The 16,367-nt window shown below is 42.1% G+C and overlaps 1 protein-coding gene across 1 annotated transcript; it reads left to right on the forward strand.

Moving 5' to 3' along the window:
* The first annotated feature begins 232 nt into the window (after window positions 1-232).
* ccni (cyclin I) lies at window positions 233-15,597 on the forward strand. Its single transcript, XM_079656750.1, has 10 exons — window positions 233-456; window positions 3,367-3,523; window positions 6,542-6,676; window positions 7,914-7,988; window positions 8,726-8,866; window positions 9,964-10,092; window positions 10,287-10,388; window positions 10,991-11,150; window positions 12,177-12,370; window positions 14,126-15,597. Exons 2-10 carry the CDS (start codon window positions 3,410-3,412, stop codon window positions 14,321-14,323), a joined length of 1,248 nt encoding a protein of 415 aa, XP_079512876.1. The 5' UTR covers window positions 233-456; window positions 3,367-3,409; the 3' UTR covers window positions 14,324-15,597.
* Window positions 15,598-16,367: the final 770 nt, after the last annotated feature.

Here is a 16,367-nt window from a genome sequence, read left to right on the forward strand (position 1 = left end):
CCACTCACTAGAAGTGGGGTGTTTTGCTTATAGGTTAAGTTAGCAAAATTAATCAAATGTAGGTAAATTATGCTTGATACTTGAATATGCTTTGAGAGAAAAAAACAGTCTACATCATAGCTTTGCAATAGTAGTTTGGACACCCCTGAGCTATAGAAATATTGTAATAAAGAAAATATAATGGGAATATTCCACAGAGCCTGTTTGGTCCTCTGCATGGAGGTGGGCGGAGCCTCCTGTCTCCTCTCGTCCCCTCCTCGGAAGTAGACGTATCGGTCTATTCCGTTTATTTTTATATATTTTGTATAAACCCCTTTTCCCCAACACGTAGCAACATGAACGCCAAGATGGACGATTAAACCGAAGAACGGGTCCCCGATTTCACCCCCATATTTATCCTGGGATTGAGAGGGCCGGATGAAATCCAACTGTGGTTGTCTCCGCTTCGCAGGGGAGGTAAGGATTTGGGCTCCGTCTACTTGCTGGGTGGGAAGCAGCCATTTAAAGGTCCCTGTTGTGTAGTTAGCCCCTTCGTCGCAAGGAACACACACAACCCTTCTCCTTTACATGACACCATAAGAAGGAAGTGTCAAACGTTTTTCAACATGTGGATACATTATGCACGAATTTGTGCCCGTGTCATGTTAGCTAAAAATCTGCTAGCGACGCAGTAGGGACGCTAGGCTCCTTTCCAGGGAGTAGTCGTATTCAGGTCAGAAATGGAAGTAAACACTTGGGAATGCACCTGCTTAAGGAGGCCCGGTGCTTTCCAAAAAAAGAAGAAGAGGGAACTCCCGGAGGTGGTTGAAGTTCCTGCTAAATTAGTTTTATATGAGTTTCACTACTTAATTTACGTTACAGTTAGCATGAGCTATAGTCCAAACTACCCTCTAGGTTGGTCAGTTTGCAGTTATGTAACGTTAGCTTTATGCTAACACAGTTTGTGGGTAACGTTACTACGATTTATTGGGGACTGCTTGCACCATAGACTGTATTTGAAAAAATTTAGAAATCCTAACGGGATGGTTCTTATCTAAAATGCCTTGAATAAACAAACATGACCACCAGGTTTCCTCAGCTAGCTTACATGATCAGATTGTTCCATTCATTTTAATGCAAAGGAAAGCAGAAAAATAATGGGTTTGCCCAAAAGTAATTTATATTGTTCTACTTGTCATGATTTGCTCTTTGGATCAGAGATGTTTTTACATTTCCTTTAATTCAGTATAAAGTATGCAATTTCATGTCACTGTTTCAATATTTATCTTGATATAGTGAATCGTATAGGAAATATATTGGGAATATATAATAGTTCAAATAACCAGGAGTCCAAATTAAGCATCTTCATCACACTTGCACAAAAAGCAAATCAAAATCCAACATTGGGTCGTTTGGGTGACCTAATACACCCAGAGATATTACATGTCTAGTATAAAAACACATTGTGCCATACCATATATTGCTCGATTTGTTTGTTTCTTGTGAATTATGGAATGTTTATATCTACAGAGGCCTCTAAAAAGTCCTAGTCGGCACAACTTCTTAACATATACAGCTGATGAGGGGCTGCAAATAGATACCACCTATGTTTTAGAGGTCTTAAGCCAAACAGATTGTGAATTAAACTGCTACAGATCAACTGAATTTCAGTGAATATTGTTTATGAATATGTCCTACATCAGGGGTGTCCAAACTTTTTTCACCGAGGGCCACATACAGAAAAATATACGAAGGGCTGGGCCACTCACTAGAGATGAGGTACATTGCCTCATAAGTTAAAGGTCCTATGTCATGGCCATTTCTACTGATCATAATTCCATTGTTGAGGTCTACTAAAATAGATTTATATTGTGCAATGTTCCAAACTCACATTTGTTTCTTATACAGCATCTCTGTATAGTATGTGTATTCACTCTCTGTCCTAAACGGCTTGTTGGAGCTCCTGCCCCCCCCCCTCCCTATGAGCCCAGTGGCAGCCTGTGAGACAGCGAAACTCAGCCCGAACACATACACACACCCGCAGCCTGGCTGGGAGTTTGTGTGTGTGCTCACACACCGACTCACAGCCTCGCCGCGTCCTGCCGTCTCAGGGAGGAGAAATCGGCGGAGCTGCAGTTAAATGGTAAATGGACTGTACTTATATAGCGCTTTATCCAGTCTTTAAGGCCCCTCAAAGCGCTTTACATACTACATGTCATTCACCCATTCACACCCATTCATACAGAGCAGTGTACCTTACTCTAGGACCTAACATTCACACACATTCACACACCGTTGGCCATGCCATCGGGAGCAACTCAGGGTTAAGTATCTTGCCCAAGGATACATCGACATGTTGACTGCATGGGCTGGGATCGAACCCACAACCTTCTGGTTGATAGACGACCACACTCCCTCACAGCCACAGTCGCCCAGTTGAGAAAAGATTGAGTGTGTGACTGTGTGTGCGTGAGGAAGTCTGCGGATTGTTCAATTTGGACCAATCCACGGACTTAACGTAACGGCTCCGCGGACGTAACGGCTCCGCGGACGTAACGTAACGGCTCCACGGGTTGGTCCATTTGGAACAATGGGTCCATTTGTGTATGGGCACGTCACTGTACCCAGGAAGAAAAAGAGAAATCCCCAACAAGGCGTTCTGGGGCAGCATAGACAGGTCTTTTCTGTGTTAGAGTTTTACTCGCTACAGGGTGTACTTTGAGGGTTTGTGACTCTCCAGACCGTTTACATGCAGAAAAAGCTTCATAACACAAAAGGGGACGGGTAATAATGAAATGGGACCTTTAAGATATATGTTAGCAAAATCAATCAAATTTAGGTAAATTATTTTTGATACTTGAATATGCCTAAAGCCCCTGTCACACTGTCCCGAAATTGACACCCGATGGACACACAATAAAGGAAATGTTCAAATTCGGCTGTGATCGTAGCAACATCGGGCCATTCGTGAGGGCATCTTAAGCCATCGTATGACCGCCGGTGGAGTTTCGCAGGCTCCGGCAGCAACTTGGTAAGGCACTCGTGAGGGCATCTTGTCAAGTCGTGTCATCTTCGTGTTATCATCGGTGCATTCACCCTCACTCTGATCGGGGCGAATGCCCAATGGCACCGATGATAACAAGATGCTCTCACGATGGCCTTACGAAGGGCAAAATTGACACATGAATTCAACACGAACATGAACCTTCGCAAGGTCCTTCGGCAATTTTTTGGCATGCCAAAGATTTTTGCCACCGCTCACGAAGTTGCTACCGGAGCCTGAGAAACTCCACCAGCGGTCATACGATGATAATGTTTTTTCCAAGTATTGTTTGTCTGAAAAACTGAGTATGATAATGTGATTCTGATGTGTCACTCACTTTGCAGGTAGCTGTATCCAGTGGGGAGGTGGGCTTAACCAGGGGAGAGAATGAAGAACTTCGAACCCTGGGGACGCCAGAGGCTGTCTTTTCTCCTGGAAAAGGCCGCCTCTAGGGAAGCCAAGATGTGGAAGCTCTACGTGCCAAAGAAGTACTCCTCACAGGTAAGTGTTTAACCCTGGTTGCATCGAGTAAAGGACAAAATACATCTCGCAAACAAAAACATTCTGGTGCTCGAACTTTGGCCATTAGAATAGCTGCGTCGATCAAGCAACAGACTCATCAATGTTTCCCCAAAAGACAACCAACTTTAACGCTCAATAAGTGACTGTTTTTAATATATGATTTATTTGTGACATTGTCAAACACAGAAAGCATACATACGGTACATACATAGACCCTCACATGTACAATAAAGGGAGTGAAAGAGACCAGGGTCAACAATACCAAAAAAAACAAGCAGACCTTAACCACAAAAAACTGAAATAAATAATAATCATAACAACAAAATCAACATATACAAGACGTTCTAAGGCATTAAGCTACTCGACATACTGTAATAACTGACTTTTATAAATAGTTTGGTGTATGTTTCTGGAGAAAGGGCAATCTCAAATCTTGGCAGCATCAGTCGCAGTTCAGAGCTTGCTAGGGTCAACTATCCAAGCCAGCATCAAAATAGAAAATACTCCAATTTATAATAATAAATAATAATAATACATAATATTTATATAGCGCCTTTCACGAAACCCAAGGTCGCTTTACAAGTTGGGTAGGGGGGGGAGTAGGGGAAAAAAGGCAGACAGGTTAAGGGGGGGGGGGGGCAAGCAAGTAGCGGAAAAATAAACTAACTATATAGTGGGGAAAGCCTTGGTGAAAAGGTGCGTTTTGAGGGCTTTTTTGAAAGTGTCCAAGGTTGGGGCGCTGCGGATTTCGGGGGGGAGAGAGTTCCAGAGGGTGGGGGATGCTACACTGAAAGCTCTGTCACCGAAAGTCCGCAACCTGGATCTGCCCTTGCCCCTCCCTTTCTATCCCTTCATTCTCCTTCTTCCCCTTCTCTACCTTCTTGGGGTAGAGAGGAGATCCTGTCCAGACGATCGTAGCTTCCGGGATGGGGTGTGGTGGCAGAGAAGGTCAGATATATTGTTTTGATTGAGCTAATTCAATATTAATAAATACAGGAAAGCCCTCCCAGAGGTTAACACATCACATCGTTTTTGTAAAATACCTCATTACTACAAACCTTATGATAAATATGTTTTTAAATCATATATTGAAACAATTAGTTTCATGTCTCAAGGTAAGAATTGACCAAAATCATGTATAGGGGCCGAACTAATAATATGATAGGAATGTCGTCCAAGTATGTACACAGTTCAAATTACAATTTACTATAAAGTAAACCAATATAATGTTTTTTCATTCTAGAAATACATGGTTTTGGTTTTTGAAAAGAGAGTTAGAATCTAAGAATTTCTAATGATATGATTTTAAGACTGCAAATACGTGGATGACTTGTGAAGATGGATGTTTTTTTCCAAAGTAGTCTGTTCCCAGCTCGGATGCATCACTTACAGACATGTAAGCAGTGATTCAGAGTTCTGTTCATTCAAGTGTTCAAGGTGTTTAAAGGTGCATACATAAACACAGTAAGAAAAACTAAAACATAAAATAAGAGCAGTTATTTAAGTATACTTTAATTATTATGAAATGAAGAACTGTGTACAATAAAAATAAATACACATTAAAAGAAACAATAACTAATACGGCAATTTGAAAAAAATCGAGTACATCTGAGTTAAAAGTGGAACAGCTGTTCGGTTTTGGAGAAGTGGAAGTATTGCGTAGAAATGTTAAATATTGTCAGAGGGTAAAAGCGTCACAGTTTGAGGAAAGGTGTGTGTTAGTGAATCAGCACTGACGCAACGTTTCAACACACTCAGCTGATCTCACCCAGTTTCCATGTCTGGAGACACACCTTCAGACGATGTCTAAACGTTGGTTTCATCACACCCCAGTTTACAGGAAAGATGTCGGATACCTGTGAAATCATTTCCGTTCCGCTAATTCAGATCCCCTTTTACCTTGTATTTTTAAAAGATAAAACTTTATTTTAAGTCAATGATTATTTTATAACTCTGTTTTTTTTATTTTTACTTGTCATTATCATTCCCCCCTTTTTTTTTATACTCAAACAATGGTAAAATGTCACTTTTGGTATATTCATTTTTCTCAAGAAATAGTGTTTTTTGTTCTCAAATATTCTCCTTTTTGGCACATACCATTTATTCTAATTATCATTAACTTAATGGTTGCCTTGACACCATTTCTTATTGACTAAAACCACATTTATATTCTTAATCATGAGAAAACCTTCTGTCTGTATCCTCATCATAAATAATGAGTGTTTTCTTGAAAGAGAATATAGATTGATAATATGTTGCGATCACAAAACTTCCCGAAATGTGAATATCACCCAGAACACTGTATATTATCTCTGATTATGAGCTTTCTTACATCACATTAGCTTTCAAAGTAATAAGCAGAAGCAGTGTATTGAGACATGGTGTCACTGTGATAATGCCTTGCCGTCATTACAAGTCTATGAATCACTTTTTATTAGAAGGCATTGTTGTCATAACTATAACTCAAGTGTCAACGCTATAATGTCCTCGAACAGAGACTGTCACTGTTGTGCAATAACCACGGCCTATAATCATAAACAATGTTGCGCAATACCACTGCTTACGTGCAATACACACTTATTCTTACAATGTATTCATGTGTTTACTGGCTCCTTCAACACTCTTATATTTCTACTACATATTTTAAATGCTTATTTTATTTATTTGTTTATTCCCCACATGGCTGTTATTTTAAAACAAAACATGTAAACTTATACTGTTTAAAAAAAAAATGTATATAGCACATGGTAGAAAGGAACAGGGAGAAAAAAATGTTATTCGACTTGCCCCTTCTAAAACAAAAAATGAAATAACCATAAAAAAGTAAAATATTCTTTCAGTCACAGTTGCTTACAAATACTGAAACATAAAACCAGAACACAAAACCAGAAGACATTTTGTACCATGGATGTGTATTTATTTGATACCATTGTTGTAACGTGTGCTGTGCCTTGGCTGAGGGACACGTAATGACTTCTGATTGTGCTGTGCTCTCAGGATGCAGACGTCACCCCTGCCCAGCGGGACGAGGCCGTGCGATGGCTGACGGATCTCCACAGCAGCCTGCAGCTGTACCCAGAGACCCTGGTGTTAGCTGTTAGCATACTGGACCGCTTCCTCGCTCCCATCAAGGTACGCTGACGCCAGCAGTACTCCTTTAATCATGCTGAGTAGTCTCATTTAGTCACTTAATGGCAGCTGCTGTTTTTAAGACACATTTACCAGTGGGACATTGAGAACAAGACTTGAACATCTATTAAAGGGGACCTATCATGCAAAATGCAAGAGAGAAAGCCTTTGAGCTCCATACTGTTTCAGAGAGAATCCTTGATAATCCATGATATGGCGTTTCATCACGGCAGTATTTAGTTTAGACAGTAGCTGCCGGGTCCCGAATGAGCTCAGACCCCTCCTTTGTTTTTTAATCAATTAAAAAAAAAAATTAAGGCTTATACCCAAAATCAGCACTTTAGAAACAGGAAGTGAAATAGAGGGATATGAGGCATGGCTAGAATGGGTGATCTGTTTGGTATTTTGAGCAAAACCCTTCATAGACATGATTTTTATATATCTGAGACCTATGCTATTGCCTAAAAATAGCATGATAGGTGACCTTTAAGATTGTGTTAACTTCAGACCAAGGCTAAAATGCTAACTAATGTCCGGGTTTTACGACTCATTCCTTCATTACTCTATTTATTACACAACACATCTAATGTTATTGTCCAGATACATTTTTAAAACTAATTTCCTCTTATTTTTTTTGCATTACAATTATCAACATACACCACAATGGAAGTTTTATCAATTTTTTTCTAGCCTTTTGATGCATCTGTACAAATATGCTGACAAAGCCTTTGTTACAATTGACAATCAGTGTTTACTCGGGAACAGGAAGGGTCAGTTCTGAATGTCCTGCCAGGTCACCTGAGACAGGGAGTTCCTGTTTATTAACTGAGGAATAAAATGTCCAAGGGTAATCAGAAGCTGTACTTTTAGACGACGTGGCAGATGTCACCGGCTGACTTTCTCAGCTGTCAGCAGCTAACTGCAAAAATGAAACTAAGGTTAGCTCCATGAGGTGGTTAGAAAATCTTTTATAGACCTTTTTACCGTATACGTTGTATACGTAGGAAAAGCACAGATATAGTAAATCACTTATGAGACATAAAAGAGCTTCCAAATGATGTGGCATTTATTGTTGGCCTTGCATATCCCTATCTAAATGAGTCCTAAACGGTTAAAGAGATGGTAGTTCAAAATTAAACAATATAATAATTCATCATAAAAACATAAAATGTCATCTAACGAACTTGTGAGCTGTAATAAAAGATTTTATTGATTCACTGACGGATCGTTTTGTCTTCAGGCCCGTCCGAAGTATCTGCGCTGCATCGCCATCGCCTGCTTCTTCCTGGCTGCTAAGACCTGCGAGGAGGACGAGGTGAGCACACACACACACACACACACACACACACACACACACACACACACACACACACACACACACACACACACACACACACACACACACACACACACACACACACACACACACACACACACACACACACACACACACACACACACACACACGAAACACTAAAGGGACCACTACAGAATCACTTTATCTGGTTTTACATTTGAATTGTCTGGTTGAGCAAAATAAACGTTTCTTATTCTATCAACTACTGACAACATTTCTCTCAAATATCAAAGAGAAAATCTGCATTTAGATATTATTAGTTATTTGCAGACAATGACAACTGGACAGAATAAGCATGCCGTGGTTTCAGACCTCGAATTATGTAAAGAAAACAAATTCATTTTTAAACAATGCAATACGAATGTTCTATCTGAGGAAGAGACAAACGTCCCTCTCCAAAGACAGGATGTTACTGTGTTTATCTGAGGGACAAAATGTTCCCGGACTTGATTGTGTGTGTGTGTGTGTGTGTGTGTGTGTGTGTGTGTGTGTGTGTGTGTGTGTGTGTGTGTGTGTGTGTGTGTGTGTGTGTGTGTGTGTGTGTGTGTGTGTGTGTGTGTGTGTGTGTGTGTGTGTGTGTGTGTGTGTGTGTGTGTGTGTGTGTGTGTGTGTGTGTGTGTGTGTGTGTGTGTGTGTGTGTGTGTGTGTGTGTGTGTGTGTGTGTGTGTGTGTGTGTGTGTGTGTGTGTGTGTTAGCATCTGCCCACTCTGAAAGAGCTGGCGGCCTCCAGCAGCTGTGGCTGTTCTCCGTCTGAGATCCTGAGAATGGAGCGGATCGTTCTGGACAAACTGAGCTGGGATCTGCACACCGCCACCGCACTGGACTTCCTGCAAATCGTACGTCTGACACACACACACACACACACACACACACACACACACACACACACACACACACACACACACACACATATTGCCTCTCTCTTAGGACAGGCTCAGAGCTTTAAGGGCCCTCAAAGTCAGTAGGCTGAATCGTTTAAAGAGGCCATGTAGTTTGTTATATATGTTTTTGTGCATGTAAATGGTCTGGGGCTGGACATCTCTAAGCTGGTTGACCAATCACAACAGAGCCGGCCAGCTAACCAATCAGAGCAGACTGGGCTCTGGTTTCAGACAGAGGGTGAAAAGAGGTGCTGCAGCACAGGCAGTATGAGAAGAATAAAGAGCTTTTTGAACATTAAAGCATGGAGACATGTCCCAGTAGAGACACATCATTCTCATCAGTGCCATTAGTGACACCTGCTGGGGGAAAAAGAAAGTTTTTAGCTTCAGCTTAATAGGTTTGACTCATTACTCATTGGTAGATGCTATGTCATTTCAACCATTATTGTCATCTGGCTTGGGACCATTATCACGATTAATGACATGAAATACTGTATTGTAGATGTGATGAGAAAAATAGACACTGCTAATGTGTTAGTTGAAGGTAAAATGTCACAGCAAATCTCTCTCTAATGACCTACCATTAGGCAAACATGTACACAAGAAATATCTAAACCAAAACGAGGAGGGGGTCATGAACTTTACTGACCACATTCCTGCTCCCTTAGGCTCAAATCTTTGGGTCAAATATTTTAAACTCCACTAATGGCACGGCTCTAAATGTGTGTTTGGACACAATGCGGAGTACATTCTCGACGCAGTGAAGTCATAGAAAAAGGAAATGGACGTGGCAGTACAAATGAAACCTAGGGCAGCTTCACTTTGATTGAAGCACTTTTTATTATGAGCGAAAATCTCACGTTACTCTTGAAATTTGTCTATAAGCGTATAGAGACCAGAAATATCAAAGCTAGTTAGGAGGAAACATAAAAAAAGATCAGAGCCACGGACGGCAAACCCAGTTTCTGTTTTATTTGTTTGTCAACATCTGTTAAAGACTACATTTTGACCCCGATGATAATGTTTCACCTGCTGTTCCTCCCCTCCCATAGTTCCATGCGACGGTGTTGTCGTGCCGCTCGGGGTTTTTGGACTCCATGTTGGAGCTGAACCCCTCGCAGCACCTCGCCCTGCTCACACGGAGACTGTACCACTGTCTGGCTGACCACACACTCTTACAGGTACACACACACACACACACACACACACACACACACACACACACACATACATACACACGCACACACACACACACACACACACACACTCTCTCACTTCACTTATTAACTGAGATTCAAAGATAGAAGGAAGTCGCTGTCTGAGGCTCACGTTTGCCCACGCTCTGAACATGTTTGTCCCTCCTGTGTTCCCGTAGCTCAGAGGATCCATGCTGGCCCTGGCCCTCATCACCCTGGAGCTGGAGACCTGTTGCCCTGATTGGCTGGCTCTCACCATCGAGCTGCTGAGGAAGGCACAGGTACACACTGACTCTCTCACAATGAGCCGGCGGCCAATCAGAAGCTCTGAAGGTTCAGGGTGTAGAAGTTGATGGAGAAGTTGTAAATGAGGATTTCTGGGGGTGTTCTTGCACACTTTATAATCAAAGAGAATATTCAAGTTACTCCTGCAAATGTGTCAGTCTTTTCTTAGAATGAACCAACTTCCTCTCTGAGATAATCTGTGTTTCTATTTCAATTGCTGTTATCAGCCATAACGAAGTTTCATTTTAGTTCCTCAAAATGGTTCAACATTTGTTATATTCATACGTATAATATGTATGAGAACAACATCATTGTCACAAAGTTAGTTTATGCAAATGAAAGCTCAGTGTCTGCTGTAGAAGTGGTATTGCTGAATTTCTAACTGCCGTTGCTGTCAAAACATCCTCCGGTAGATTTATGAAAAGGAACAGTAACATTTGAGCTGGTGAGCATCGTGTTAGGAAAGCTAAACCACATTGACAACGAGGCTCCACAGAGGCTGCAGGCGTAATGAAATCATCAGTACGTCTGCCATTTCTAAGCCTTTAGAGGATAAATGTCTTCTCCTTCCTAACAACCTTCCTCCTCCCTCCCTCAGATCGACAGCTCTGAGTTGATCCGGAGTCGAGAGCTGGTGGCTCGTAGTCTGTCCACACTGAAAGCTTCCCTGCCTCCCAACACTGTCTACATCTACCAACCCCTGCAGAGCAGCACCACCCTGCAGCCCCCGGACCCCTCGCCCTCCTGCTGCACACTGGGTACGTTCAGAATCATAATAATAATAGATTACATTTGTATAGCGCCTTTTCAAGGGACCCAAGGTCGCTTTACATGGTGAACAAACAAACAAACAAACAAAAAGGGGAAATAATAACAACGTTCAAAGGGAGACTCCACCCACTCATACAGGGGTTTGGGGTGGGCTGCATGTGTGGAATAAAGGAAGTATACAGGCTTTTTTAAAGTCTGATAAATGTCTCTTTAGTCAGCGTCATTTAGGGCTGAGAGCTACAAGTTTAAAAATGAAAATATGAACCAAAATGGCTTCACCAGTCTGGCAGTATTTGAAGGTTTCCTAAAATAGCGGTATGCAACGTGCAGAAATCCTGCAGCTCCACCCGCTGTGACGGACCGGTGAGCAAAACACACACACACACACACACACACACACACACACACACACACACACACACACACACACACACACACATACATACATACATACATACATACATACATACACACACACACACACACACACACACAGAGTTAGACCTAACATAGTTAGCCATTTTATCTACCTCTGGAACAACCTAAACTAGTTATACATTTATATATTCTTCACTGTCGGGTCGAGAGAGAGGGACAGAGGGAGGGGGAGAGAGAGAGGGAGGGAGAGAGGGAGAGAATGAATGAATGAATGTAATAATGTAATACTTATGTTGGTTGTTTGTGGAAGCTCCAGTGAATGAGCCCCATAGGCCCCCGCCCACTCGATCGGATCGGCGATCGGTATTGGCCGATACTGATTCCGGCAATCGGCCCCCAAAATTGGCGCCCGGAGCATCCCTAGTTAAAATCTATTATTGCTCATATGTATCCTTATCATATATATCTCCTGGTGGCAGACCGGAGCTCTCTCACCTGTTAGGGATGTTTTACTACATTCAGTCGTAAACAGGATCCATTAATCTGCTAAATGTATGATTGTTTATTCGAGTACCGACTCTCCCTTGAGAACTTCAACACAGAAAGGTATTTATGTCACTTTTTTCTTCCCCCAGGGATCCTCTCTGAGTCTTCCAGGGACCATGTCCTGGTGGCCCCTGCTGATGGGGGGGAGGAGAGCTCCAGCTCCGCCTCCTCCTCCACCAGCAGCATGCCAGGTCTCCTCTCTCCTCCCAAGCGCCTGCACCGCCCTCGCCACCCGAAGGTGCAGAAGGTCACGCTGCGCTGCAAGGCATCCGCGAAGCGCAAGGTACCACTGTCACTGTTTAAAACATATTTATATATTAATGTAGACGACATGATTTTTGCAACATTTTGAAAGTCATTTAATTAGAGTAGTATGTCTTCTTTAAGCGTCCGTGATTCAAGCTTCTTAAATCTAAATCTTAGCTGTTTTTTGTTTATTATTATGCAGTAAAATGTAAACAAACACTCTCATATCATCGTATCATTGGATCAGCTCCTTCCAGCTCCAGTGTTTTTTATTCTCACCGTAGTGGGGCTGACTCGCATGCCAATCAGCTCGTCATGCTAATCTTATTACACAACTTAGTTAAATACTAAGATTTACTATTTATATACTTACTAGATTCTGATTGGTCAAGTTGAGCATTCAGTGGTCTGCTCTTTATTGGAAAGCAGACGTTGCTAAGGAAACTTTGATCGTGTGCACTCACATCAATCTGTAGAAAGTAGTCTGAAAACACCAGGGAATACTTTTTGAATATTTTTATATTTGTAAAGATCACAAAGCTTTGGATTGTTAATGACTAAACTCTCCTATGGAAGGAAATGGAAACAAAATCATGAAAACAGCGCAATAGAAACAATGCAGTCGCTTTGAATTCAACCAAATCATGTCCAATTATTGAGTTACGTAAGTAGTCATGTTATAAGCGTCAAGAGGGGTCTTGAGTTCATCTTTAATGACACGCTCGCTGCACATTATCCCTTGCTAATCACTACTAGCATTGTTGCTAACAGTGTAAGCTTGAATTAACCAGGCCCAACTTGTTACATGCATCAATCTTCATGCTGTATTACACATCCAGCTACAAACATACAAACAGCCTTATAAGTAATGAAAGTACCTGTGGGTATGTATGTATTATTATATACTTTTATTTTTTTGTTTGGCCTTATGATGGCTAAATGTGGACGACCATTTTAGTTTTCATTTCATATAGCACTGTAAATTGCATGAAATTATGAGCTGTTTTGTTTTATGCATGTGTTGTGTGTATGTGAGGACCCCAGGAAGAGTAGCTAATAGCCGCTTTCACACCAAGTACTTTGCCGTACTTAGTTCCCGGCACTTAGATCCCAGCACTTAGTACCCCCATGTAACTAAGAGCCGATCGCTTTCACATCAAAATAAGTTGAAGCCGCTGACGTCACTTCTTCTTCTGCTTTGGGTTTACTGGCAGGCCGCAAACAACTTCACGGTGTATACTGCCACCCGAAGTCCCCGGCAGGAAGTCCCCGGAGTTGGGTAGTAGAAGCTGCTGGGACTCCCAGCAGCTTCTACTGAAGCCTTCTGAGTAAATCGCCAGAACGCCGACACCTCCTCATCTCCACCGCTCCCATGTTTTCTTTTGTGTTGCCATAAGTTAGTCTCTCTCCGTTGGTGCGCGGGGCTAATGCTAATAATGCTAATGCCAGCAAATACAATGGCGGCTTCACAATACCTTACCGGGTTTTACGGGGCGTGGTTTGCAATTCGCCCAGCCAATCAGAAATTGGAACTTCTTTCTCCCCAGGAAAGTCCCACCTCTCTAGCAGGGACTGAAAAGGGGGGAAAGTTCTCATGAACTAAGTTCTCTTTTTGGTGTGAACGCAAAATCCCAGGAACTATCGGAACTAAACGGGAAAAGTACTCCTGTGTGAAAGCGCCTATTGCTCATGCTAGTGCTAATGGGGATCCTAATAATGAATAACTAATAACTGATCATAAAGAGATTCTGCTGCAGCCCGAGAGTCACAATATAACTGTGTGTGTTTTTAGGTGGAGGAGATGGAGGTGGACGACATTTACGACGGCATCAAGCGTCTCTACAACGAAGACGTTACCACCGCTGTCCAGGAGGGGGCGCTACCACCAGGTGGAGGTGGTGGAGGTCTGAGTGTCTGCAGCATCCTGATGCCCCGACAGGAAGGCAGCTCCTCCCCCTGCCCCCCCCTGCAGCCAGTCAGTGCCTCCTAGAGACCAAACAGGAAGCTCTAAACCAAAACCACCTCCACCCTGATATCATCATCACCGCGAGAATTACGAAGAAATAACGTTTTCTGACCAAACAGCGAGGCAATGGGCAACTCCCTGAGCAATAGGCGACAAAACGAAATGTTTCCATTGTATAAAAACCAAGTTAAAGGCAGCTCCTCTGGGAAAGTTGCTCATCACAGGTTTCCTTCAAACTGCTGCTTTGATGAAACGTACTTTAAAATAAGAAAATATTGATGTTAAAACACAAATGCAGCGGGTGATGTCAGCGGTTCAGGTGGTTTTGGTTTCGGCGCAAACCCCCAGCGTGACCTGAGGACATTTCCCATCATGCCCTGCAACAGGAAAACAGAGCCCCAAAAAAAATTTAAACATGAAAAAACGTACAAAAATAAGCTGCTGCTAATATTTAATTAATAATATCTGTTGAATACAATACTACAAAATAAAAAAAAAATTATAAATAGAAAAGATACCTTCAAAAAAACCTAGATTTGACTCCGCCTACCCCCCCCCCCCCCCCCCCACATGTCTCTCTCTCATCGTTCGTCAACCTTTGATTGTTTTTCCATTCTCCTTATATTTGATATATTTATGTTTGTATTCTATCGTCTTCTCTCTCCTACATACCTCCGCATGTCTTCATCTCTCTCGTGAATCAAATGACGATTATCTGCATTACTCACCCAGACAGAGAAACGTTGTTTTTAGTGAAGTGCAATTTTAATTGTTATTAAGATGCTAATATAAATATCCCTCTCAGCTTGTTGTGACGGCTTGACTGAATGAACGTTTCTCAGGTTGTTTTATTCTTCTCCAAACAAAACAGTTTCTAATGAAGCCCCTCGAATGCATCGTCTACGAGAGCTCTCTCACGGAAACATCCAGGTTTTGGGACCTTTACACAAACAAAGGGACCTCGTAAAATAAAACTCTCCTTGGTTTCTGTGTTGAAGCTCTTAAGAGGGGATTAAACTTATATATTCACATGTAATAAAAACAACCTTGAGTTATTTAAAGCATTTTAATATTGAGCTAAGAGACAGAAATGTGTTTTTTGAGTTGGTGTCTGAGCTTCACCAGAAAACAAGTGGCACTTTAATGTTCAAAGCTGTTTTCACCTTGAAGTTCTGTTTGATATGATTTTATTCCTGCAAAAAGCTCTGTTCCTCCTGCTGTGGGAGCTGCTGGGCGCTGCTCCAGGTCACTTGAATGAACCAATAAATAAAAAGACATGAAGTATGAAAACTCAGAAAGCTCTGTGTCCCTTTTTTTTTACACACAAATGTTGTTCACAGGCCGCATGAGGTAACAAGTTACACAAGGTATACTGTATTACCTAACTCCATAAGAACAACAGGTCTAACAGGATGCACACAGCTCTGAGTGTGTTCAAAGAAAACCTCTCAGAAAACACACACGATTTGTACTTTTGTCCTGAGGGAACAACAACCTTATTAAGATTCTGTAAAACCAAGTAATCTCTTTATGGTGTTTTCAAAACTGGTAAACACATTTTCCGTCTGGAGAAAAGTGTGTGTGTGTCCTAGCATTACTATACTTGTGGGGACCTAAATCTGTTTACACAGTCACGTGTGGGGACTCGCCTCCCTTATGGGGACATAATGGAGGTCCACATGAGGGGAATCACTCACTTTAGGGTGAAGACTTGGTTAGGTGTGTGTGTCGTAGCATTACTATACTTCTGGGGACCTAAATCTGTTTACACAGTCACGTGTGGGGACTCACCTCCCTTATGGGGACATAATGGAGGTCCACATGAGGGGAATCATTCATTTTAGGGTGAAGACTTGGTTAGGGGTGTGTGTGTGTGTGTGTCCTAGCATTACTATACTTCTGGGGACCTAAATCTGTTTACAGTCACGTGTGGGGTCTCGCCTCCCTTATGGGGACATAATGGAGGTCCACATGAGGGGAATCACTAATTTTAGGGTGAAGACTTGGTTAGGTGTGTGTCCTAGCATTACTATACTTCTGGGGACCTAAATCTGTTTACACAGTCACG

The sequence above is a fragment of the Notothenia rossii genome (genome assembly GCF_949606895.1).
Source record: "Notothenia rossii genome assembly, chromosome: 11".
Taxonomy (NCBI): domain Eukaryota; kingdom Metazoa; phylum Chordata; class Actinopteri; order Perciformes; family Nototheniidae; genus Notothenia; species Notothenia rossii.

Coding starts and splice junctions, on each gene's coding strand:
- ccni (XM_079656750.1), top strand. CDS start 3,410: ATGAAGAACTTCGAACCCTGGGGACGCCAGAGGCTGTCTTTTCTCCTG. Junction 10,389..10,990: donor AGCTGCTGAGGAAGGCACAG/GTACACACTGAC, acceptor TCCCTCCCTCAG/ATCGACAGCTCTGAGTTGAT. Junction 11,151..12,176: donor GCCCTCCTGCTGCACACTGG/GTACGTTCAGAA, acceptor TTCTTCCCCCAG/GGATCCTCTCTGAGTCTTCC.